Below are 26,456 nucleotides of genomic sequence, written 5' to 3' on the forward strand. Positions count from 1 at the left end.
AATTCAGATTCCAGGATTGATAAATTACATAATTAAAATGATAATTCATATCAGTTTTTATTATAAATAGTAATTGCCAAGCAATTATGGCAATCCATTTTGGGTAAAATAATAATAAACATAGGACTGCAATTTTCTAATATAAATAGAAGTCCTCTTTTATAGCGTTTGCCATTTACAATTCTGCCCATTCACCAATCCACACAATTCAAAGCATATACTGCACAGTTGTGACCGATCAGCCTAAGGGAACTAATATTGTACAGTGTAGGTAAATATAACAGGCATTTTTGAGAGACAGCAATATCCCGGTTAAAAAGGAAACACAATACCGTTACATTGGAGAGATGACAGCTTAGTAAATAATATTATGTTTTTAGGGGAAAATGCAATTTGTCTCCAGTTAACAATATATGCCCATTTTCCCAATAATCTCTTTAAAAAAAGGAGGAATCCACTGTAACGGATATCATTATTACATCCTTTATAGGTTATTCCATGTCCAACTTTTGTTTCATAATGATAACCAGTTTATGTGCTAGGATAATAATAGATGTTGTAATATGGCTACAACTCAAGTACTTGATAGTTAATATATTAATAGAATATCTTATTACACACAGTTAATGGTAACAAGTTTTGGCCACGTATAACTTAGTCTTTGGCTCCTTTCAGACGGCCGCTCCGCTGCTGTAGTCCGCTGCAGGGACTTTTTTTTTTTTTTTCCACGGAGCGGATGACATTTGTGTCATCCGCTCCGTATGCCCGCATATCATCCCATCCGTTTGCGGATGATATGCGGACATAATGTAAGTATATGGCATTGCGGATGTCAGCGGATGACACCGCTGACATCCGATTTTCCTTCCTTTCCGTTTTTTACACGGATGGAAAAATGGGGTTCTGTTCCGTTCCAAAAAACGGAACAGAACTGAAAGGAGGAAAATCGGATGTCAGCGGATGGTATTCCGCTGACATCCGCAATGCCATAGACTTACATTATGTCCGAAAATCATCCGCAAAAAAAAATGGATTTTTGTAAGATCTTACCGTAAAATCCTTTTCTCTTAAGCTCATTGACAGACGTAGTCTTCTTGATTCTCAAGAGCTGGGTTATGTTGTCTCCGCAGGAGTAGGACTAGGCAGAAAGACAAAACATTCTGGCTCCACCTTAGGGGCAGTCCCTGAGGGTATATCCTCCCTCTCTCTGCTACAGGGAATCAGTTCTGTTTTAAAGCAGTACAGAGAATTTAACCCAACCCAACTCAATGATAGAGGGGCGGGTACTACGTCTGTCAATGAGCTTAAGAGAAAAGGATTTTACGGTAAGATCTTACAAAAATCCATTTTTCTCTATCGCTCATTGACAGACGTAGTCTTCTTGATTCTCAAGAGCTGGGACATCCAGAAGCAGTGCCACAAATGAGGGGTGGGATTGACAAAATCAAATCCAATCTAGAAGGCCCAACCGGTGCCAAACTAGAAGTTTTAAAGGCTCATTATAAACAAAGAATGAGACTAAAGAAAAATTTTCCAACGGAAAAAAACCCTCGAGGTAGACCGCTGGTCTCCTCAAATTGCGGCCTGCAAAACCTTGCGGCCAAACGAGGCATCAGACGATGCCATTACATCAACTTTATAATGTTTAGTAAAGGTATGCACCGACGACCAGGTAGCCGCCTTGCACACCTGGACCACTGACGCCTGATGGCGAAAGGCCCATGACGCACTAAGCGCCCGAGTGGAGTGCGCCTTAACAGGGAACGGGGGCTCCCGACCCTTAATAGAATAAGCCTGTACTACCGTCTGTCTGATCCATCTGGAAATGGTCGCGGCAGATGCAGGCAACCCTTTTTTGGGTCCATCTGGGATCACAAAAAGTGAATCCGTCTTGGGAAACGAGTCTATCGTTTTCAAGTATACCCTGATCGCCCGGACCACATCCAAGGAGTGTAAAGCAAACTCCCGAGGATGACTGGGCTTAGGACACAGGGAAGGTAATACAATTTCTTCATTCAGATGAAATTCTGAAACCACTTTTGGTAGGAAGGATGGATTCGGACGAAGAACCACCTTATCTCTATGAACCACCAGATATGGTGAACGACAAGATAATGCGGCCAGTTCTGACACCCTGCGTGCAGAAGTAATAGCCACCAAGAAGGCCACCTTCTGGGACAACGTGGGTAGAGGAATCTCCCTAATATCTTCAAAGGGAGGTTTCTGAAGAACCGACAACACTAAATTAAGATCCCAGGGGGGTAACGGCGCGTGCACTGGCGGAGCCAGATGTCGCACCCCCTGGATGAAGTTCCGCACCAAGGAATGAGTAGCCAAAGGCTTCTGAAAGAAGATGGCTAATGCTGAGACCTGACCCTTGATAGTACTCAAGGCCAGTTTCTGCTCAACCCCTTGTTGCAGAAAAGTCAATATTCGACTAATCGAATAAGACCGAGGACGGAACCCCAAAGGTTCACACCATGCAATGTAGGACTTCCATGTGCGATGATAAATCTTTCTGGAAGTCGCTTTCCTTGCTTCAACTAGAGTAGGAATAACTGAAGCTGACAAACCTTTGTCCTTCAGCACCTGGGTCTCAATAGCCAGGCCGTTAAAGCCAGCGATCGTAAAGCAGGATGGAAGATCGGTCCCTGAGACAGTAGATCCTCCCTGAGAGGAAGTCTCCACGGGACGTCCGCCACCAGTCTGACCATGTCGGCGTATCAAGCTCGACGAGGCCAGTCCGGCGCTACCAGGATTACTGGGATTCCTTCCTCCTCTATCCTGCGAAGAAGTCTTGGCAGTAACGCGAGAGGAGGGAAGGCATATATTAGCTGGTATTGCCCCCACGGGGCGATCAGTGCGTCTGCGGTTTCTGCTAGAGGATCGCGGGAGCGAGCCACGAATCTCTGAACTTTCCTGTTGAATCGTGATGCCAACAGATCCACATCCGGGGTGCCCCACCGTAGGCACAACTGGTGGAAAACGTCTGGATGGAGGGACCATTCCCCCTGATCCAGGGTCTGACGGCTGAGATAATCTGCCTGCCAATTCTCCACCCCCAGAATGAACACCGCAGAGATTGCTGGAACAAATCGTTCCGCCCAGCGAAGAATGCAAGCCACTTCTTTGGCCGCTCGGACACTCTTGGTGCCCCCCTGGTGATTGACATAAGCCACGGCCGTGGCATTGTCCGACTGGATCCGAACCGGGCTGCCCTGGAGCTGCTCGGTCCAGTGAATCAGACAAAGTCTGATCGCTCTCAGTTCCAATACATTTATCGGTAACCTGGATTCTTCCGGGGACCAAAGTCCCTGGACAGATAACTGACCGAAAATTCCTCCCCATCCGGATAGACTGGCATCCGTGGTCACTATCATCCAATATATTGGCAGAAATGACTTTCCCTGGCTGAGCATCGGAGACCGAAGCCACCAGACCAGAGACTCTCTGGTCTGTTTGCTCAATCGGATCTGATTGTCCAGGGATTCCGGATTCCGATTCCATCTGAGAAGAATCTCTTGCTGAAGAATTCGGGTATGGGACTGGGCAAATGGGACTGCTTCGAACGAAGCCACCATCAACCCCAGAACCCTCATGCAAGTCCGAAGGGAAGACCAGCTGTTGGACAGTAACAACTGGACTGCTGATTGAATCTTTCGGAGTTTCCCTACCGGAAGAAAAACTCTTGTCCTGACTGTGTCTAGAATTAGACCCAGATATTCGAGCCTCTGGGTGGGAACCAGAAATGACTTTTGCTGGTTCACCAGCCACCCGAATTCCTGTAAAGAAATCATAGTAATTTCTATGTTTTGTAGCAAGGTCTGAGGAGACTCTGCATGAAGCAGAAGATCGTCTAGGTAACCAAGGATCGATATGCCTCTTTGGCGTAGAAGTGCCAACATTGGGGCCAACACCTTTGTGAAGACCCGCGGAGCCGTGGCGAGACCGAAAGGTAACGCCACAAACTGATAGTGGTTCTCCTACGGAAAAGCGTAGAAACCGCTGATGTCCTGCGAAAATGGGAATGTGAAGATATGCGTCCTTGATGTCTATGGACGCTAGGACATCCCCTGGATGCAGGAAGGCTGCTACCGTGCGAATGGACTCCATTCTGAATCTTCTTATGTTGACGAAAGAATTGAGTGCTCTTAAGTCCAGAATTGGACGCACTTTGCCCTCTTTCCTGGGTATTGTAAACAGGTTTGAATAAAACCCTTGAAACCGTTCTGTCCAAGGAACGTGGACTACCACTCCTTGTTGTAGTAAATCTGTGACTGCTCTCCGCAGATCTTCTAAACGATCTGAGGATAGTCGGATATTGGAAGGGAAGAATCGCGCCGGTGGGAGAGATCGAAACTCGATCTTGTACCCTGACCTTATGACTTCGCAAACCCATTTGTCCGGGATTCTGGAAAGCCATGGATCCGGGAACCGGCGAAGACGTCCCCCCACCCCAGTTATGGGTGGGGGCGCACCTTCAGGCTTTGGATTGTTTATCTTCAGGTCTGGAGGGGGCGGGCTTTTGCTTGCCCGACCAACGACCCCCCGACGCCTCCTGCAGGAGCTTTGGAGGACTTCGTTTTTTCACCCGCGGGACGAAAAAACCTCTTGTGAGCAGAAAAAGAAGGCCCTCGTCTTTGACGAGTTCCTCTACCTTAAAAATTTTGCGGTAAAAAGGTGCTCTTTCCACCCGTGAGATCTTTAATGATCTCATCTAAGTTGGCTCCAAATAGACGCTCTCCTGAAAAGGGGATATTAGCCAATGCTTTTTTGGAACCTTGGTCGGCTAACCAACCTTTTAGCCACAGTGTACGCCTGAGAACCACTGCTGAGACTGATGCTCGCGCCAATAATGGAGTGGCGTCTAACGCCGCATCACACACAAACTGTAACCTCTGTATCATTTGTTCCAACAAATCTGATACCGCCTGAGGGACCTCTTCTAAGTCCCGGCGTAACCACTTGGTCCATTCAGTTACAGCCTGCGAAACCAGACCAATAGCTATTATAGGTCTGAAAGCTGATCCAATCAAGGAAAACATGGTGCGAGACATAGCTTCTATCTTGCGATCCACTGGATCTTTAAAAGACGGAGCGTCTTCTAAAGGAATAACCGTGGCTTTATTCAATCTAGCAATTGGTGAATCCACCACAGGTGGTTCTGTCCATTTCTTAATAAGGGTTTCCTCAAACGGATAACGCCTGTCAATGCGTTTAGAAATAGTAAAAGTGCGTTTTGGCAGACGCCATTCTTCTTCGATTGGATTGCCAAAACATTTGGGCAATGGAAAAACCTTCGCCACTTTGATGCGTTTTTTAGTCCCAAAAGGGATTTCAGTTTCAGCTATTTCCGATGGAATACCCTGTAACCTTAGAGTCTCTTGAACAGATACAATGAGTGCGTTTACCAACGCTTCCTCTCGGGCTATGGCGGATGCCGAAACATCCTCCTCACTGTCTGAAGAGACAGGACCCGAGACACCAATCCCAGATGAAGTACCTGCAACTGCAGAAATAGGCTCAGAGTCTGAATCCGAGGTTTCAGATAATAAGGGGTTAGGCGGGGGTCGCTTTCTTGCGCCCTGTCCCTGACAAGCCACTTCCACCCGGGACACAAAAGTTTCCATAATAGCTGACAATGATTCAATTGTCAATGGGGTGCTGGAGGATCCCGCAGACCCCTCGAGGGGATCCGGAGGAGATACATGAGTGGCAGGGTCCATGTTAAAACAAAATGCCAGCAAAACAAAAAAACTTTTTTTTTTTTTTTTTTTTTGTGTGTCTCCCCCTAGCGCAATAGCGCCCCTCAGAGTACCTGCTTCTCGATACCACAGAGAGAGAGAGGGACCCCCAAGGCTCACCAACCGATGCAGTGCAGTTTCCAACCAACTGCAGTCAGCGTCTGTCTTACACAGACTGGAAGGAGCGGTTTGCTTTTTCCCGGGTAGAAGGCGTGGCTCCGCCCCCTGTGTACGCCTTCCGGCGTTCCCAGCTCTCCACGAGGTAGCTGGGCTCACAAAACATGGCCGCCCCCATAGAAGAGACATAAGACTCCAAAAACATGGCGGCCGGCGTGACCTGAGGACATACATGCATTCGGTCTACGGCAAAATGGCGGCGGACCGCCGAAATAGTTTTCCCAGCACATCCACCTGCATCTCTGCTAAGAGGCGATATATGGATCTACAGAAGATACACTACACATAAGGTAGGATTATACCTCCTATGTCTGCTGTAATGTTACAGTCTGCTGGGTAGAGTGTTAGCTCTTAAACCAAGTCCACTTCCCACAAACACATGCTGTATTACAAGGGGGACTTGTAAGTATCAGATATATACTGACCATATATGGAGGGGCCCATAATACATACTGCCTCATAACGAGGAAAAAAGGGAACGTTTACTCACCATACCGAACCGACAGGCACCCTCTCTTCACAATACCCTCTCCACCGGGGTGGGGGTTTGTGGACCACTCCGGACGCCTCGACTCTCTGGTACCTGGCGTCCAAGCGAGACTTTTAACTCGCAAAGTCAGTCCCTTCACTGGGACTCCGTCGCGGCCGACCCAGCGCGGAGCTCTGGTCTGCACGCGCTCGTAGGCAGAAACCGGGGTGACCACTGGATCTCAACATCCAGCCCGTCGCCCGGCCCCGCATACTTACTTGAATATGTCGTGGCCGACCAAGCGCAATGCCATGGTCTGCGCGCGCTCGTAGGCCGGCTGGGGTGACCACAAGTGTCGCCCAGTCCGGCATTTTTTGCTTGAAGATCTCACAGGAAAAAAACACTGGAGAAAACTACCTAAAAAATGTCTTTTTCTTAAAGAAAAAAAGTCTTGCCAGGACCAAAAGATCCCAGCAAGGAACTTGGGTCCTTACTCCTGACTAGACAGAAAAAAACTGATTCCCTGTAGCAGAGAGAGGGAGGATATACCCTCAGGGACTGCCCCTAAGGTGGAGCCAGAACGTTTTGTCTTTCTGCCTAGTCCTACTCCTGCGGAGACAACATAACCCAGCTCTTGAGAATCAAGAAGACTACGTCTGTCAATGAGCGATAGAGAAATAGGATGATTTGCGGACACACGGAAAGCAGCGGAGCGGCCGTGTGAAAGGAGCCTTTGTCCACTAAAGGCCCTCTTACTCCAGGCTTTAATCAGTGCACAGCACAAATAAAGGTTATCATAAACGTGGAACAAATGCAATTGATGCAAAGTTAAAGTCACTTGTGGTATTGTTGCTACAAACAACTTTTTTAGTGCAAATTGTGGGTACAGCATAAGCAAGACATGCGCATGAATTAAAACATGCTCATATAAGGCATTGTTTATTCAGTTTGTCTTTGTAAACCTAGACTTATGTGGCTGTAGATCATGATGAGAGGGAAAAAAAAAAGCAGAAACAAAAGCAAAGATGTGCACTGGCACATAGAACGTTGGGTTGAGGATGTTGTTCAGAGTGGGGGCCCACACCTCAAGGGGGGCTATGATGTGGCTGCTGGGAGATTCGGCAGGGCAGCATAGCCACCCTAGAGCTGCAATTAAACACACCAAATTTTATAATTATATACGCCAAAACCTATTTTTTTACAAAAGGATGGCTGCATATAAAAAGGGGTCAGGAAAAAGCACTAGGAAAAAGTAAATTCATAATTTTATAATCGACTTTCTAATAATACTTTAAACATATTCATAGATATGTTCAGCTATCGGCGTCTATTGTAGAGAACCTATAGATATTGTGATTGCAATCACTACCTCATCTGTCCAACCCAATTATGCATTTAATCAAATTCCTGTTCATTTTGAATATCTAATTAAGTGCAGATGGAAGAAGTAAACAAAAACTTGCTTTTTACGTGATTGGATAACTGAAGTGAATATTCAAACAATTTATTAGGTGAAGATTTTAAACTCCCTGAGGAAACAAGCCTTTATAATTTAAAGTTATTTTTTGAGAATCCCCAAATGGAAGTTTGTCCTTTGATTCGGGATAGCAGGACAGTGAAACAGATCATGTTATTTTTTCCATTGTTTAAAGGGACCATGTTTTTTTATACTGGGCATACCACATTATGCTTCTTTGAGCATTGACCTTTGATACAACTGGCTTTTGCATGGCATCCTTTCCAAATAATCCAATGTTATGAAGCTCACAATGTACAATTTGTGTTGAGACTAGGCCATCTGTAAATCTTTCTTAGTGCATGTCATTCCTTGTTGCTGAGCTTCAATATTCAATTTCCTCTTCACTAATGCAGTTTGGCATATGCTATCATTTTTGTGAATTTTTATACATTCAAAAAGTTGTTCTCTCGCCTGGCACCTGTACTGTGGGTAATTGTAATGTATGTCTCACGTTTTGTCCATCCTCGCTGTACTGCTTTGTGTTGCCTTTAGTGTTTCGCTTTTATAATGATAGATGCATTTTAAAGAGGTAATATAGGGGTGGAGCAATAAATGCTTGTTTGGAATAACTCCGGCTACACAATTTTATATGCAAATGTCAGAAACATTGTTCTTCACTCAATACTTTTCTAAATTTGAGCAGATAGAAATGCCTTACAGACTTGCAAGGCAAATTGTTGCACCATTTGGGACAGTTGGAAAACATAACCTACCTTTCACTTGTTGCTCTAGGATTCTGGTAATTAATATAATGCTAACATACCAGCCTAAAATCATGTGACTAAAGAAAGAATATTTTTCCATGTTTATCATTAGAAATTCAACAATTTACATCTTAAATAAGTTATGATAGACTATACAGTAAAACAGCAATAGCCAATAAAACATGCAACTATATCAGAACACATGAAGCAAACATTTTCATGAGTGGGGTCAAGCTTGGGAGTAGTATATTTTCATGCAAATCATTTAAACGCCAAGGCTGAACTGCTTTCAAGTCTTAACATAAATTTGCAAATATTACTACTAAAGTAAAATAAGAAACGAAAATCGGCAAATAATAAAAATAATAATTGTAAATGTTTGAAATTATTATTTATAACAATGTTTATAAAAAAAACATACAGCTGTTATGTTAGGTTTGTAATATATATATATATTGTTACAAAGAGAAGATAACAGCTGTATGTTGTTTTTTTTTCCAGTACAGATAACATACTATAAATCTAACTTAATTTATTTGAAGGTATAGTTTGAATACTTTATTTATAAGATTTGGACATTAAGAATATAATCCAGACATTTTACCAGTTGCAAGTACCAATTAAGTGCATACTGAAAAAGACAAATACACAGCATATTTCAAAGCACTGTATCAATATACAAGTTGCAAATTTATAAAGAATGTAGATATATTAAAAGATTGATTTTTCATCAATAGTTTTTTTTTTCTTTATTAATCTAAAACAAGTTTATATGTACTAGTTAAAATGATAATCATTATTTTAAAATACAATGCATGTAATCTACAATCTAAACAAAGATTTTGTTTTATATATTTTACTGTAATAAAACAAATATTGTCATGTTAAAACTGATAAAAATCCAATAACTGAATGTAAATTGTATACTTTTTTTGTATTTCTAACAAAACAGTTTATTTGTCTTACAGTCCACTTTGATTGGAAAAACAAATTAAAAAAATAAAATAAAAGGAAAATGGCTATTCATTGAGACATGCAAGAAATTTGCATTTTAACGTTCGGCTTGGCAGTCTTAATGAGACCAAATTGGCCAATTGTCTCTGATGGTATAGATGTAAAATGTGTACCACCTCACTTCAAGGACTCAAAATTATCTCCCTTTACTTTTTACACAACTGCAAACAATCGTGTATGCTAAGTGCATCATATCAACAAAGTGACTTCATCCCACATAAAAGATGAAGAAATACTTAAAACATTTAACTCCACTCACGTGCTAAATACATTTTAGTTTACATTAACATTATGGCATGCTAGCATGCATGCATCATTAATACATAAAGTACTCTCTTTTGCATTCCTAATAATGGATCCACCAGTAGGAAGTGTATTGCATTGATCAGTTGTATGAAAAACTAAATGACTCTCCACTATTAGTGGTCAGTGTTATTGAGCCATTCAATATACTTGTCTGAGAGAAAAGCAGACTGCAAAGCCAGTCAAAAATGTGCTGCATCATTTTTGAAAGAAACCATAGAATGTGAAGGAAAGATCAGCCTTAGTGTTTAAACATTATCTCACCTGGAATGACAGAGATAGTTTTCAAAGCTCGGAGAACTCTGAATGTTCTCAGCGCTGAGACATTCCCAAGGTCCACAAACTCTGTCACATATCTGTAATAAGGGAGGTCACACACAAACACGATGACAAAACACAAAACAACTACAACAGGAAGTACGTCACAGGGCCTAACCAACACCTAACATACACTGCAGGCCACCTTACCTGGAATTACAGATATAGTTTTCAAAGCTCTCAGAACTCTGAAAGTGCGCAGAGCTGAAACATTGCCTAGGTTTACAAACTCTGTTATATACCTGCAGAATCAAATCAGAGTTACTTGTAATGGTGTGGATGGATAAGTGTAGAACCTACATTATCCAGATTGGTCCTAAGGAAAGATTTTAAAATTTTAGGTGGCCTCTAGCAATTCATAGGCAAACCTATGTGCTTCAAATAAGGTGTATACTACTGGCCGATGTTAGAGAATATTTTGTATTAAAGTATGAGGATAATGGCTCATAATTTCTTAACCTAGACATTTTAGAAGCCTGATAAAAAGCAAAGATTTTTTTTTAAACAGTTACTGAATGGAAATGGCCTCTTAAGACAGCATTTAACTCATACAATGCTTTTCTTCACAGTATAGAATTTGTAAACTGTTTGTTTTCTATCGGTAATGGGTGGCGCCATGTGAAGCCAACGCCCATATTCAATTTTCCTGGACTTTCACAGGACAAGGGAGTCTTTTTATATCCATAAGCTCAGACACTCACAAACTGCCACTGCTAAACCTGGAGTTGTATGTTGAAGAAGATCTTTGCTTGAATGTATCTAGTCATTGAAGGCCTCCTTCTGAAAATGCTAATCATTAGCTTAAAGTGATATTTCTTTTATTAAAAAAAAAAAACAAAAAAAACAAGCATACTCACCTACTCTATGCAGTGGTTTTAGACAGAGCAGTCCCCAATCCTCCTCTTCTCAGGTCCCCCACCAGTTCTCTTGGCCCCTCCCTCCTGCTGAATTCCCTCAGAGCAGCTTGCAATGGGGGCACCCAAACTGGCTTGTTCCTGAGCCCCACAGCTCTGCATGTCCATCCACACACAGAGCTGCAACTTGGCCCTGCCCCCTCTCTTGCCTCATTGGCTCACTGGCTGTGATTGACAGCAGAAAGAGCCATTGGACGGAGAGTCCCGGAGGGCCGAGGCTCTTGTGCACATCACTGGAATGAGATGGTGCTCGGGTAAGTATAAGGGGGATCTGGAGAAACTGGAAAAACTGCTGCACAGAGAAGGTAAAAAACCTTGACCCTTTAGAACCACTTTAAATACACTCTGAGCTAAAGAATATGTAAACCCAACATTTCATATTCCTGGTATGTGCCTGCTGTACCATGTACTTGTATGAAAAAGTATCCTGTTCTCTTTATATTGCTTCCTTTGTATGAAATCCCTGGTGCTCCTGCCAGTCCCTCTGCTTCCCTTTTAAAAACTGACCACAGAAAGAAGGAGAAGGCTCCATGGTCAGTTCTCTATCTGTGCCTTGAATTCAGCCTGCTCTCCTCCAATGATCAGACTTGTCCTAACACATCTACCCTGCACAGTCTTTCACTGGGAAGATCAGTGTACTGCTGTTTCTCCTCAGCTGAGAACAGAGAGAATGTGAACACATTAAAAAAGGAAAAAAAAATGTTTTAATGTTTTATTTATTCTTTATATCTATACGCGTGTTTTGCCTTTCATTTCTAGTTTAAACTAAATAGGTTGTTTTACAAGGTGAGGGTTTAATGAACAAGAATAAGTTAAAAGGATCAGGAGTTCACTCTATTACTAGCTGCTTTATATCACAGATTCAGAAAATATTGACGCCAAGCAGTTAGCATTTTCAAAAGGTGGCCAACAATGACAGCCTCCATATTTCCTTACAGGAAGGGAAAGACCATATGAAAGAATGGCAAAATATCTTCCACTTAAAAATGACAAGGTTTTTATTTCTCCACTCTCAAACCATTCAGCACAGATTTGGGTCACTTATCCCTACAGAGTTTTTTTAAAAAAATTGTCAGATTTTTGCCTCATTTATCAAAGTAAAAGGAAACATGCCTGCTTTGCTAACAGTAACCCATACAAATATTTTAAATTTTTACAAAACTGTTTAGAAAAAAAGGAAGGTTATCATTTAGCTTGCAGAAATGGAAAACCTTTTAGAATGTCTGAAACAAAGTAACTGGGGAGATACAGTCTGGTCATGGGTTTAAGTAAAAAATATTTTCCAAGAAAAAAACCTGGGACTAAGAATGGTCAGTTACAAATATGTTCTTTATAGAACACAAGATTGATACGTGTAATAAAATGCCTCTATGCATTTGTACAAAGTGTAGGAGTGTTAGGCTGGATGGTACGCGGACAAGGCTATTCCATATCTGGAACATAGGAAAGCAACACATATTTAAATAAAAGCACAATGGATTAAATGAGCACACTAATACACACTTGAGAAGGAATTAGCTGCATGGCTTCATTTGTTAACACAAACTAGGCAGACCAGTATTAGATTGGGACTTAATAGTAGCCCTGGAATGCTCCTCTAGTAAATCAACTCAAGGCCAGCGCATTTTTGTACTGAGTCATAATGGGAATAGGCTTCAATTAATTTCCATAGTTTTAGATTTTATTATTCAGTTTGAGCAGACAACTGAAGATTATATGTCACCAACATTCTCAGGCACAGCAGCTTTTCAGGCAAATGGCAGAAATTACAGGCTTGCAATAAAAAAAAATGTTTCTCTAGGTAAAGACAAACGTAAGTCTAAATAAAGGAAATTATCTAGCCTAAAGAACTGATCTCCGGTTATGCAAGCACGGTTATCAGAGTGCCAGTATTCTGTATTTTTTATAGTGGTGACTGAAGTGTAGATCAAGCAGTTTTTGTTTTTTAGTATGAGGTTCCTTATAGGGTAAGTGCCGGTTCACACTGTTCCGACTTGTCAGGCGACTTGGTCGCCTGACAAGTAGCGGACCGTGCTGTGCAATTGGAACCGTTCTAATAGGAGCCTTTTTTTTGCAAAGTCGGAGCGACTTGCATTGACTTCCATTATGTGAAGTCGTTGCAAGCCGCGCCGAAGTCGAGGTGCACGGGCAACGGCGTTAGTCGCCCGAAGTCGTGTCGCCCCAGTGTGAACAGACACTAAAAGATTAGAGAGAAAAAAGGGAAAAAATAGCCCTTTCAGAAAGCAGAAAACTTCCTGCCATGACATTATATTATGGGGCACAAGCAATGAATCATTTGGCCTTTTTCTGCCCTCACTCTTCTCTGTTTCTAGTTTCATCTGAAAGCCCAGAGTCTAAAACATGACATAATAAGACAGATAAAAGTGCAAATGTTGCTGGTAAAGGTTTAGCACATAGACTGTAACTTTAGGAAAAAAAAGAAGCTTCTGGCAGGGGGACCAGTACAAAGCTGTAGTGTGTTATTTGTGAGGCGCCATTACAAACTATATAAAACCAAATATTATGTACAATATAAATTAAATAAATACAACGACATAGTCCCATTTTCTCTTGTGTTCTTCCAATCACCACGTGAAATAAGTGCTTATAAATTTTCTTAACAAAAAACAATTGGTGCTCTTGATTAGTGATCAGCCACCTTAGTGTGAATAGGCCACTCCCCAGATAACTACGGCCCTTCAGGACCCAAATTGATTAGAATAACTTTCCTTGTATCCCAAAAATTCGAAGCGATTTGGGTCCTGGAGGCCCGTAATTATCTGGTGAACCGGCAGATCACTAATTAACAGCACCAATTGTTATTTGTCAAGAAGATTTATAAGCACTCATTTTTACGTGGTGATTAGAAGAACACAAGAGAAAATGGGCTATGTTATTGTATTTATTAAATTTTTATTGTTTATAATATTTGGTTTTATATAATTTGTAATAGCGCCTCACGAATAACGTACATTATTTGGTAACCACCAAAATTGATGGCAGCTGTACTTTATGACATATATATTTTCTTCACTAGAAGGGGGCACCATTTCTAAATCAATCATTCACATATACAAAGCTGTAGTAGCTTAACCGTCTGCTTGGCCCCAAAAGCCAAGCAAATTCTGTTTTGACAAAGTGCCAAACCTTTCTAATGCTTGACCCCCTCCCACACATTCCTATTGGCCAAGGAGGTACATAACCATAGTTATAGGCAAATAGTATTGTATGGAGGCAGAAAGATCAGGAAAGCTCCACCACCACCCTAAGGTACCAAAACTTTGCCTGTCAGATCAGTCTGGGATGCAGACCAAGCAAAGGGTATTAAAATGGTTGCAGCTACATACAGGCACATATATGTGCCTGCAAATTTACCTGTCAGCAGACTTTTGTTTTCTTAAAAATATTTGCCTCTAAACTGTTTTTTTTGTCCACAATTCACCCCTGTTCAATGCACCCTCTTAGCTTTGTGTGTATTAGTAACTGAGCCTAAAGCGGTTATGTGGTACAACCAAGTGCTTGCTGTGTGTTCTGGCTGTCACAGTAAGCAAGGCTGTATGGTTGAGGTTTACAGGTCTGTTTAATAAAGAACACAATGCACAGTATGTCCATGTGATTAATTAGCTGCAAGGTCTGATGGGACAAGAAGAAACATTTAAAGGAAATCTCAAGCAGGAGCTGTTTGCCTGCTTGTAAAAAGTTCCTACAGATTGGCCTTTATGTCATTTTGGAGCTGATCCACTTAATCATGTGACCCAAAGATTGAGAAGATAATGAGACCAATTTAAACAACAACTTATATCTGGACATATATTTATTATTGCAGCCCAAAGCCTATATAATTTGGGTGTGTTTTTTATGACAGCATGAAATCTATCTTTTGGCCAAACAGTCAGTAATTGCACTATGGGTCTCAAAAGCAGTCACTGACTCTACGAAGGGTCACACATGACACTTTTGCTGTAAAAATGGGAATGACTGTCAGGGATGACACTCTAACATACACAACCATTTACCAATGCACCATTAATCATATTACTTTCTCTGATAAGGTATATGGATTAGTAGTATTGCCCTCTGATGGGATGGTAGTAAATCCAAGCAAAAATTGGAGGGGAAAAACATAAATAAAATATTGCTACCCATGATTTTTTTCAAAGGTGAGCAAGTAGGAAAAACAAGTATGATTTAGACTTGTATGCATTTTTTTCGCTGCTTTTATGTCTATTCAGTGACTGGATCTATGAGTACATTACAATCATATTATTAATTGCCCAGTTCACTCACCCTACGGATCGTGGGTTTTGTTACCATATAGAACTATATGGTTCATTAATAACAAAAAAAAGACATACAGTATCTCACAAAAGTGAGTACACCCCTCACATTTTTGTAAATAGCACTTTATATTGTAGCAAAGTGTAATTTCTTCAGTGTTGTCACATGAAAAGATATCATAAAATATTTATAAAAATGTGAGGGGTGTATTCACTTTTGTGAGATACTGTATGTCCATCAATATCAGCCTTAGTTAGGGACATAATAATCTCTTCAGCGCAATCTGTGTTTGCTTTAGGTCCTCCTCCCATTAATGAATGGTAGGTAAAGCCAGGGGCTCCCAAAGACATCTTCAAGAGATATCGATAAGAAACCTAACTAGCTCCTCTAACTTTTCAAAATTAAGATTATTTCATGGCACTCCCCAGTTATAAATGTAGGGCCATAGCCAAACTAAATATACAGTACAATTGAAATACAAATGTATATGCCTTTTTATCTATAATTCTCTTTAGAGTCGTGTGATTCAACACACCCCTTCCATACTGCTTAGACAGGAAAAATACTCTTTCCACAGGGAAGCTGGATTGCTACTTTATTACAGGCCTGATTGATGTGTGTAAATTAAAAATCTTAACAAAATTTAAATTTTACTGTAAAGCAAAAGAAAAAATATGTGTTTCAACTGTGTATTTAGCTGCTTGGAGCTCATTCCATCATTAAAAGGTAAGCTTAGGAGACACATTATACTTTGAGTGTGACCATGAGTGTTTGGCCATTACCTGTAATTAATTATATAAAAAATATGTAGACCAGCTACATTTAAACGCTTTGTTCAAACATCCCCAAAACAAAATCTAGAACATTTAGCACTGTGAAGAAAAGAATACTTACGCCATCATAATAACGCTGAAATCTAACCAATTCCATGGGTCCCGCAAAAATGTAAAACTATCTATACAAAAACCTCTTGCAATGATCTTTACAAGTGATTCAAATGTATAAATTCCAGTGAAGGTGTACCTGTGAAAAAAAACATTAAGTTTGACATTTCCAGGTATACTAATACATTACCAAAAACAACTAGTATATTGATTATAATTTACAATGGTATACATGGTATATATTTCTTAATTTTTAAAGACACCTGAGATAGTGTTTAAAAGGTTTTATTTCTAGATGTGACATTTAAATCATATTTAGGATAAATTGTATTGCATGAAAACAAAAGAAACCTGTGCATATATCTTTGCAGGTAACTTGCCAAAAGACAGTGGTATGCTTTGTAGGTGAGCTGGATACCAAGGATTCAACTGCCAGACAAGACTAGCTCAATTAGTTGACCTGTGGTATGTCACTTTACACCTTTTTTTACTGGAGGGGTGCCAAATCGAACTGCTGCACTGTACAATGTATACATCACTTACGCCTAGTACACACGGGCCAAATGTCAGACAGCATTGGCCAGTTCAAAAGAAACTGACTGACATTCGGCCCAAGTCTATGGCAGCCTCAGTCATAACCAAAAAGGTCTGCTGACCGACTCCAGATCAGCGCTCTCAGCCAATGGCTAAGAGCGCCGACCGGAGTGTTTTGGTGGGGGAACACAATAGCACAGAAGGGGAGATTTCTGTACTAACATAGGATTGCTAGTACAATGGCTCCGACCTGAGCTGTCAACCCGCTGGGTTGAAGGAAAAAAAAAAAATAACTGTGTGTATGAGACTTTAGTGCCAGTGCCGCGATGACAAGCATTGCATGTGATTCACACTGCATTGCTGTGCAGATCACATGCAATGTCTGTGCGATGCAAATTCAGCCATACAGATTGTATGGCTAAATTTGCATCGCATTCGAACCAAAATGGTGTCGGACAGTTTTTTTGGTCCTCCCTGAAATTGGAATGCATGTGTCCTTACACCCATGCAATCTGATTCCTGCATCACTGACAGTTCGCACTGCGATATGCGAACCAATCTGGGGGTGTCATTAACTTTCTATTGACACCCCCAGCAGTTCGCATAGGGCAGTGTGAACTGCCTGCGAGCCCTATGCGATGCCTGACTCTGCACTGGAATTGCACTGGTTCCTGCATCACGCTAGTGTGAACCGGCACTTTGTCTCAAATGCCTGGTGTATTTGAGGTCAGATGGTGTCTCTGGCCTGTGAGGGGTTTTTAACCAGCCTAATGTCTAACTGCACCACACCACTGTCAACAAGAGATACACTAAGGTATAAGATATTCTTTAAGGATAAGATTACCATTTTTAAACAAGAAAGTTTCTCACAGATAGCTAATGTAAGTAAAAAGGTCCTTGGCCTCTTGTACACTGATGCCTAAAACACAATGCTTTTAGGCATACAGGTGTTTTCTTTTTATTGATGTATATGCAGCCCATTGCTTTTAATATGCTAGTACACAGGCACGTAAATAGTGCTGTGTATAAAGCAATTAAAAATATGCATCTGTGTTGCTGGACAGCATTTCAGGCATCTATGCATTTAGACGCATAAATATGCGCATATATGCACACATTCATATATACAACACGTCCCAATAAAAGCTAGAAGAATGGTTATGTGCATGTGTGCAAAAACATGCGAATATGCACATTTACTATACTGCCCATCCTTGCGTTTTTTTGCAGGAATTTTCTGCCATGAATCTGATGTTCATACATTAGTACCATGTATATTTTATGTTTAATATAGAAACTAGAAATATCATTTTCTAATTTGCAGTGAAAGAATTACAGCAATACAATACTTTCCAACATATTTTAGACACCGGTGGTCTTATCCAATAGTTCAAATTTTTATTAAAGGTATAAAAAAAATATTTTTATAATAGTGTTTTTGTTGCCAGATTTTTTTTATAAATGGCTTATATACATTTAAACGCTAGGATGTATCTCCTTGTGTGTTTATAAACTCTGCTTTACCCTGTGAACATACAAACCACACATCCTACATGCAGTAATTAAAATAGAAATAAATGAATAAAACATGTACTTACTCCACTTGTTTAGACCATTCTGGGGGATTACTAAAAGTCATGAATACGCAGTTGGTCAAAATAGTGCACATAATGATCATGCTAAATACTGTATACTGAGGTTAAGGAAGCATGTGGTGAATTTATGTAAAAGAAAAAGATAAACACATTACATCAAAAACACATTTTAATTAACATTCCATTGTTTTTATATTTAAGATTAAAGTAGATCTATGCCATACATAAAAAATTCAACCCAAAAGGAAATATGTCATAAAATAAATATGAGACCTGCAGCACTCCGGTGAGCAGAAGCAACTCTGGTACAGAAAAAGAAGAAGTGCAGTATTCCAACATTTTGAATAAACAGAAGGTTAAAAACACTTACAAGATCCAGCATGAATATAGTCTCATCAGTATAGTATTCCTGGCTCCTATCACAGACTCCACAATCCTAAGCCATCCAGCAGCTGCAGAAGGAGGGAAGAACGAGGGGGCAAGATGGCCACAACACTTCCTGAACCCCCGTGGTACGCACATACTGGAAGTGGTGTCAGGTGGAGCAGTGACGCATTTTGAAGCATTTGCAGTAGCTCCTTCCTCAGACCTCCTGACCTACTAATGAGCCTATATTTATGCTGGATCTTGGAAGGTGTTTTTAACCTTTATGTTTATTAAAACTGTTAGAATACTGCACTTAGAAGAGCATTCTTGTTGCTTTTTATTTCTGTACCTGAAAAGTACTTCCTGATCCCACAGAAGGCAATCCGATAGCCTCTGGATCAACAAACCTGGTGTTATTACCTATATTTGCTAGTATCTAGTTATTAGGAATGCATCCAGCTCTTTTTTTTAAACAATCTACTAAGCTGGCAAGAACTAGTTCTTGAATGAAGAATGAATCCTTATCTGTAGCAACCATCTGACCAATGCCTTGGGACTAGTTATGCAATTTGTTAATGAAAGAGAGAAGTATTCATAGGATTCAAGAAAAGAAAATATTTGAGATCTCTTTTTACTATATGTTAAGAAACCTCACGGAGAATGTTATGTGTAAGCTGCAGATCCAGTTTAAAGTCTAGAATCTGCTTAAACATTTGCTGATCTGATTATATCATATTCACATTTAAAGATGCTTAGTGGGGATTGGGCCTAAATGACTTGTACACATTTACGTGGCCCTTAAAACAGGACGCAACAAGACCTATTATTGAAGTGTCTTACATCTGGAAGCATAGGAATGTATACAGCACATTGATAAAAATGACCACATTAGCTATTAGACAACCATAAGACTGCATTTAATTAGTTGCCCTTTAATTTTCACACTCTTACTTTCAAAGTGAATAATAAATATTTAAATCAATAGCATGTTATGTGCGAATTATCATGCAAAGAATTAAAATAAAAGCCTTGGTCTAGCCACAAAGATCCCCGAAGATTAGAGGATTATAACAGTAATGGCAAAATGAATAATACAGAGTGAAAGGCAGACATGTATTCATGCTGGCTGATAATTTATTGGTAAATAATAGTATTATACTAAGTATTTATTGCCTGCCAATTTTTAAGCCAGAGTAGCTGGAAAAAGTGTGTGATATTCTGTGCTAAAATGTTTTTTCTTTTTTTGTGAATCTGTATCGGCTTGCTTGAGGTGCAGACAATTAAGTGGATATCATCCATATGTCATGCATGTAGCCCATCCTCTTGCGGCTCCTATATACAGTATACAAAAATTGGGCCATCATGGGTCTGTTACTTGCAGAACTGCACTAAAATAAAATCATTAACATTCAGTTGTTATCAAGAATTTTGTGTCACATACTAGCACTTTTCATTAGCTGGTGGTATGACTGGAATAAGGGTCGTATTCATAGGCGCTTCATATGTGGTAGTGTTTGGAGTTCTGTGAACAGGTACTTGAAACCAGGCTGCATGTCCAGTTCTGGACAGGGAATAAGAGTTCGGGTAGACTATAAATGATCCTTAGAGAGTAACACATTCCTTTTCCTATATTGTTAGTTAGTTATAGTACACAATAGCAGGCTACAAAGAAACATGGTGGTGCTCGAACATCATAAGTAAAGCCTTTCAGCTCTTCAAATGAACTTTTGTGAATGTGGAACTATAGCCATTTTTTCTAGTTTAGGATAGCATTAGAAAGGGTTACAATCTATGTCAGTTTTTTTTTAGAGGAAATCCCACCTTTGACAGTTGGAGTCTCCTCACCTCCTGGGATGGTGACATAACAGCAATACAAACCTTAACCATTCCCTATGCCATACAAAACCATAACATGTTGGGTGAAGTTTCAGTCATATTTATTTAAAAAGGAAAAATAAATACATAGCCCAAATCCCATTTTAGAAAAGGATATGAATGTATCAAAATTTTAATAGCTATCTTCCTAAATGGGTTAAAAGGACTTAAAATATACATGGAAGGCCTGGCACTAAATCTGAAGATTGTTTTTCCTTTGTTTAATACTATAAAGGTCTGCGGAAAAAGAGAGAGAGAAAGGCATAGGTTAGGAAATGATAAACATAATACCGTGTGCATTCTATTATCACAAAATGTCCCATTACTCCTTTTTTTTTTTTGTTACAAACCATAAAAAAGCCAGTTGGCCCAACAACTCATTTTGTATTGAAAGCACAGAGACCGCTCTGGTGTGGGAATGTCCTGACAATCAGAAGGGTGCTGGTTAGGTCCGCCATCCCGACAGCTATACAATTAAGAAGTAGGCATCCGCACACCAACTTGAGAGTAGAAAATGATATCATCACGGTTGTGACTAAGCAAATATAATTTCGTGAAACACGTCAACTGTTTTTTTTCCTCCTGTCTTTGGTTTGTCGTTATGGATTTTATGGACTTTCAATAAATGTTTTTTATCATTTTCTTCTCTCAAGTTGGTGTGCGGTTGCCTACTTCTTAATTGTACAACTCATTTTGTATTACCCAGTTAGTCTAAAATGTTCTGAAAATCAGATTATATACTGTATATTGTTCATTGTTCATGTGATGATGCTTACTTTAGTTCAGCTGCTGTATTTGCACTCATATTGGACCATGTAAACATTGGGATTTATTTACTAAACCTGGAGAGTGCATACTTTGGTGCAACTCTGCATAGAAAGTAATCAGCTTCCAGGTTTGATTGCCAAAGCTTAATTGAACAAGCTGAAATTAGAAACTGATTGGCTACCTTGCACAGCTGCACCAGATTCTGAGAGCTCCAGTTTTAGTAAATCTACCCTAGTGAGTTCTTACAAAGAGTTTACACGAAGTGCACAGTGCAGGGAGAGAAATCGTGAACAAGGTAATGGGAAGACTATGTTTAAAATAAAAAAAAAAAAAAAAACACAAAAACCTAATTTACTTAAGCTGGGCAAATACTTTTTTTTTGTCAGAACGAAAAAGACTAGCAGATTCCTCCATCCACATAAACGGGATGGATCTAGCAATCCCTCCTGCTTGGTCCTTGTCAGAATATGTGGATCAGTGCCTACAGTAGCTGATTGATTTCCTGACCTTACTGAAAAAGATAGTTGCCTGGATGTCATGTACTGTAGATCTAATGGCTTTAATACTTTCTGAGCCACTGACCCAGAAAAAGAATGCAAGTGAAAAACTCTGACATCCCTCTAATTTCTCTGGGTACATACAGTGTCTTGGGAAAGTATTCAGCCCCCTTGAACTTTTCGACCTTTTGCCACATTTCAGGCTGCAAACATAAAGATATAAAACTGTAATTTTTTGTGAAGAATCAACAAAAAGTGGGACACAATCATGAAGTGGAACGAAATTTATTGGATATTTCAAACTTTAACAAATTAAAAAACTGAAAAATTGGGTGTGCAAAATATTGCTTTTTTTCAGAATTGTCACTCTTTTTTTGTTTATAGAGCAAAAAATAAAAAAATCGCAGAGGTGATCAAATACCACCAAAAGAAAGCTCTATTTGCGGGGGGAAAAAAAGGACATCAATTGTATTTAGGTACAGCGTCGTACGACCGCGCAATTGTCCGTTAAATTAACGCAGTGCCGAATCGCAAAATATGGCCTGGTCATTAAGGGGGCAAATCCTTCCGGTCCAGAAGTGGATAAGATGGGCGCCTCTGTTGCACGAAATGCGCTTGCTCAGCAGGGGATCGCTCTGCTGATCCCCGCTGCGCAGGCGGATGACAGGTTTGTCTTCGTTCACTGAGCAGATGGAAAATAGGACCACCATCTGCCTAGAATTTGGCGTACAGAATCGGATAGCGGCAGATGCCAGCGGACATGTCACTGCTGACATCCGTTGCTCCATAAGTGTGAATAGAGGGTCCGATCAGGTCCGCCTGAAAAACTGACAGGTGGATCTGATCAAACAGCCCATGGGATATCCCAAACAAGCAATGGGATCATTTTCTGTCTCACCAGGGATGTTTTTGTTTTTGTTTCTGCTTCTGCTAAGTATAGCATTCATGTTACCAATGTTCTAGGCTATGTTGACATCAAGTGACATAGCAGCTTGTTTATGTGGCATTTGCTACCTTGCTTCTACCCCCATTTAGTGCTATATGGTACAGTCTTTGTTGGTTCCTTCGTCTTTTTTCATGTTCCCATGTTAGTTTCTACTCTTTATAGCAGGTACTAGATTGTCTTTTTACACTACAGCAAACTGAAAAAACATCCGTTGTATTGTACACATGAGATAACATTGCGTTTAATTCAGCTTCTGCGTCTAATTGGAGAGTTTACCTGTCTGTGGAGGGTGCTGAAAATGTAGGTGACCAACCTGTCTGGACAGATCAAGCTCTTTGGAGTAAAAAGCCAGATTTCAAATCTTTTAACAGTCCACTATCTGCACAGGTTTCCAGTGCCTTGGGGAGTATCTAGTATGTCTGTAATGCTCTGTGTGAGCACACAGCTGCAATATAGACTGATACATGCTTGCATAACACTGCCTTCAGCAACGGAGGATCAGAATACAGTCTGCTGCATTGTTCTCATGTCTGAACTCAATTAGAAGCTAATCTTTCTTCAGTTTGGAAAGCTGTGCATGATTTGGAGTTTCTATGTATTGACCTGCTTGTGAAAATTTAAGGACTGTGGTTTATGCATCTATGCCTGCTGCTGGAATTACTGTGCTGTGACAGATTGTGTTGTTTCCCACTCTGCACAGACTCATGGTTTCAGCATAATCTCTGCGCACAGATTCAGGTCCCCTTCCCTATAGCTCCTGACTGTCCTTGATTTTGAAAGACTGTCCCTCTTTCCTTCTCTTTTTGGTCTGATCTACATAGTTGCATATTAAACGCACTATTTATCTTTCAAAAAGTGTTTACCAGTGCTAAACTTTCCATCCAGTTTCTAATTCTTTGTGTAATTCTCCTTTAGGAAGCGTGGCAGGGGGTTTTTCCTATCCCTACAAACTTTTGCTAATAAGTGTCCCTCATTCCCATCTCAAAAAGTTGGGAGGTATGCTTTCCATATTTGCAGCAACATGTCAATTATCTGTGCATTCTCTACAGTTTAACCCCTTGCAGTTAGACACCTTCTCTTTTCCAAGATGCAGTTTATTTGCGAAAAGGAAGAAATATATGCTAGACCTAAAGCAATGTTAAGCCTTGTTTGAAGCTTCAAGTGATTATTAAGTTTAATTAAAAATAAAAAACTTGTTATACTTACCTGCTCTGTGAAATGGTTTTGCACAGAGCAGCCCAGATCCTCCTCTTCTCGGGTTCCTCTTCAGTGCTCCTGGCTCCTCCCTCCTGTTGAGTGCCCCCACAGCAAGCAGCTTGCTATGGTTGCACCCGAGCCAAGTCACAGTTGCCTGTGTCCATTCAGACATTAAGCCGTGGCGCGCCCCGCCCCGTTTCTCTACTCATTGGCTGACTGACTTTGATTGACATCAGCGGGAACCAAAGACGGCGTGCTGCTGTCTCAGCCACGGCGGAGGGGAGTCCCAGACAGCCAATAAACTCCAGCAACATCGCTGAATCTAGATGAACCTCAGATAAGATATAGGGGGGCTGCTGCACACAGAAGGCTTTTTATCTTAATGCATAGAATGCATTAAGATAAAAAAAACTTCTGCCTTTCCAACCAACCACTTTAAAGAGATTTATGAAATAAACAGGGCATAAATGTCTGATAATTGTTGTGGATATGTGGAAAAGGACTGTGCAATGCATAATTGCTACATATAAAACATCTATAAAGTAAATAAAAAGTGCACTCTTTTGAGGATGAATACAGAAGAGTAGTTGAATACAGAAGAGTAGTTAAATAACTTTACTACAATTAAAAAAGAATTATACATTAGATTCTAAATCATGGATAGATCACAAGATATCTCATTTGCATGAAACTACATCTCTGTTCAACAACTACAAAACACACTAAGAGATCTTCAAGATAATCCTGCTCAAAGTGTTTTTCACTTAACCACTTGCCTACAGTGCACTTTCACCCCTTCCTGCCCAGACCGATTTTCAGATTTTCAGCGCTCTCACACTTTGAATGACAATTACTCAGTCATGCAACACTGTACCCATAAAAAATGGGTGTCCTTTTTTCACACAAATAGAGCTTTCTTTTGATGGTATTTAATCACTACTGGGTTTTTTATTTTTTGTGCTATAAATAAAAAAAGACTGAAAATATTGTGAAAAAACGCATTTTTCTTTGTTTCTGTCATAACATTTTGCAAATTAGTCATTTTTCTTCACAAATTTTGGCCAAAATGTATACTGCTACTTATCTTCGGTAAAAATAACCCAAATAAGTGTATATTATTTGGTCTTTGTGAAAGTTATAAAGTCCACAAGTTATGGTGCTAATCATTGAAAATTTATCACACTTGATCACACCTGATGTACTGAAGGCCTATCTCAATTCTTGAGACACTAAAAAGTCAGGAAAGTAAAAATACCCCCCAAATGACCCCTTTTTGGAAAGTAGACATTCCAAGGTATTTAATAAGGGGCACGGTGAGTTTTTTGAAGTTGTAATTTTTTCCCACAATTCTTTGCAAAATGAAGATTTTTTTTTTTTTTTTTTTTTTACAAATTGACGTATTAACAGGTTATTTCTCTCACACAGCATATGTATACTTGCAACTGCACCCCAAAACACATTCTACTACTCCTCCTGAGTATGGCGATACCACACGTGTGAGACTTTTTCACAGCCTAGCCACATACAGAGGCCTAAAATCTAAGTAGCACCGACCGGCATTCTAGGAGCATAAATTACATATATAATTTCCTGACAACTTGTCGCACTTTTGAAGGCCCTGGAGCACCAGAACAATGGAAACCCCCATAAAATGACCCAATTTTGGAAAGCAAACAGCCCAACGTATAATTTTTGAGGCATAATGAGTCTTTTGAATATGTCTTTTCCACAAGTTTTTGGAAAATGTGGAAAGAAAATGAAAACGCATTTTTTTTTTTTTTTTACACAAAGCTGTCCATTTATGCAATATTTCTAACACATAGCATGTACATAGCAAAAATTGCACCCCAAAATACATTCTGCTATTCCTCCTGAGTATGGCGATACCACATGTGTAACACTTTTACACAGCCTAGCCACATACAGAGGCCTAACATCCAAGTAGCACTTTATACAAAGTTGTCCATTTATCCACTTTAAGACTGGGCCTATTTTTGACACTTGGTGTTTACAAGCTAAAATCATTTTTTTTGCTGGAAAACTACTTAGAACCCCCAAACATTATATATTTTTTTAGCAGAGACCCTAGAGAATAAAATGGAGATTGTTGCAATATTTTTTATCACACCATATTTGCGCAGCAGTCTTCCAAATGCAATTTTTTTGAAAAAATTCACTTTTTTTTAATAAAAAAATAAGAAAACAGTAAATTTAGCCCAATTTTTTTCCATAATGTGAAAGATAATGTTACGCCGAGTAATTAGATACCCAACATGTCATGCTTCAAAATTGCACACGCTCACAGAATGGCGCCAAACATTGATACTTAAACATTTTAAAAATTTCTGCAGGTT

General features: G+C 40.0%; 1 protein-coding gene across 1 annotated transcript in view; it reads right to left on the bottom strand.

The window, feature by feature from the left end:
• The window catches only part of SCN8A (sodium voltage-gated channel alpha subunit 8), a 328,265-nt gene that overhangs the window by 146,322 nt on the left and 155,487 nt on the right, over positions 1-26,456 (bottom strand). The window contains exons 3-6 of the mRNA XM_082244781.1: positions 20,812-20,931; positions 18,457-18,545; positions 16,335-16,463; positions 10,195-10,286 (exon numbers count right to left, since the gene is read on the bottom strand). Of these exons, the coding sequence (XP_082100907.1) occupies positions 10,195-10,286; positions 16,335-16,463; positions 18,457-18,545; positions 20,812-20,931 (430 nt within the window). The remainder of the gene's footprint in view (positions 1-10,194; positions 10,287-16,334; positions 16,464-18,456; positions 18,546-20,811; positions 20,932-26,456) is intronic.

This window comes from Pelophylax lessonae (assembly GCF_965119305.1).
Source record: "Pelophylax lessonae genome assembly, chromosome: 2".
NCBI lineage: Eukaryota > Metazoa > Chordata > Amphibia > Anura > Ranidae > Pelophylax > Pelophylax lessonae.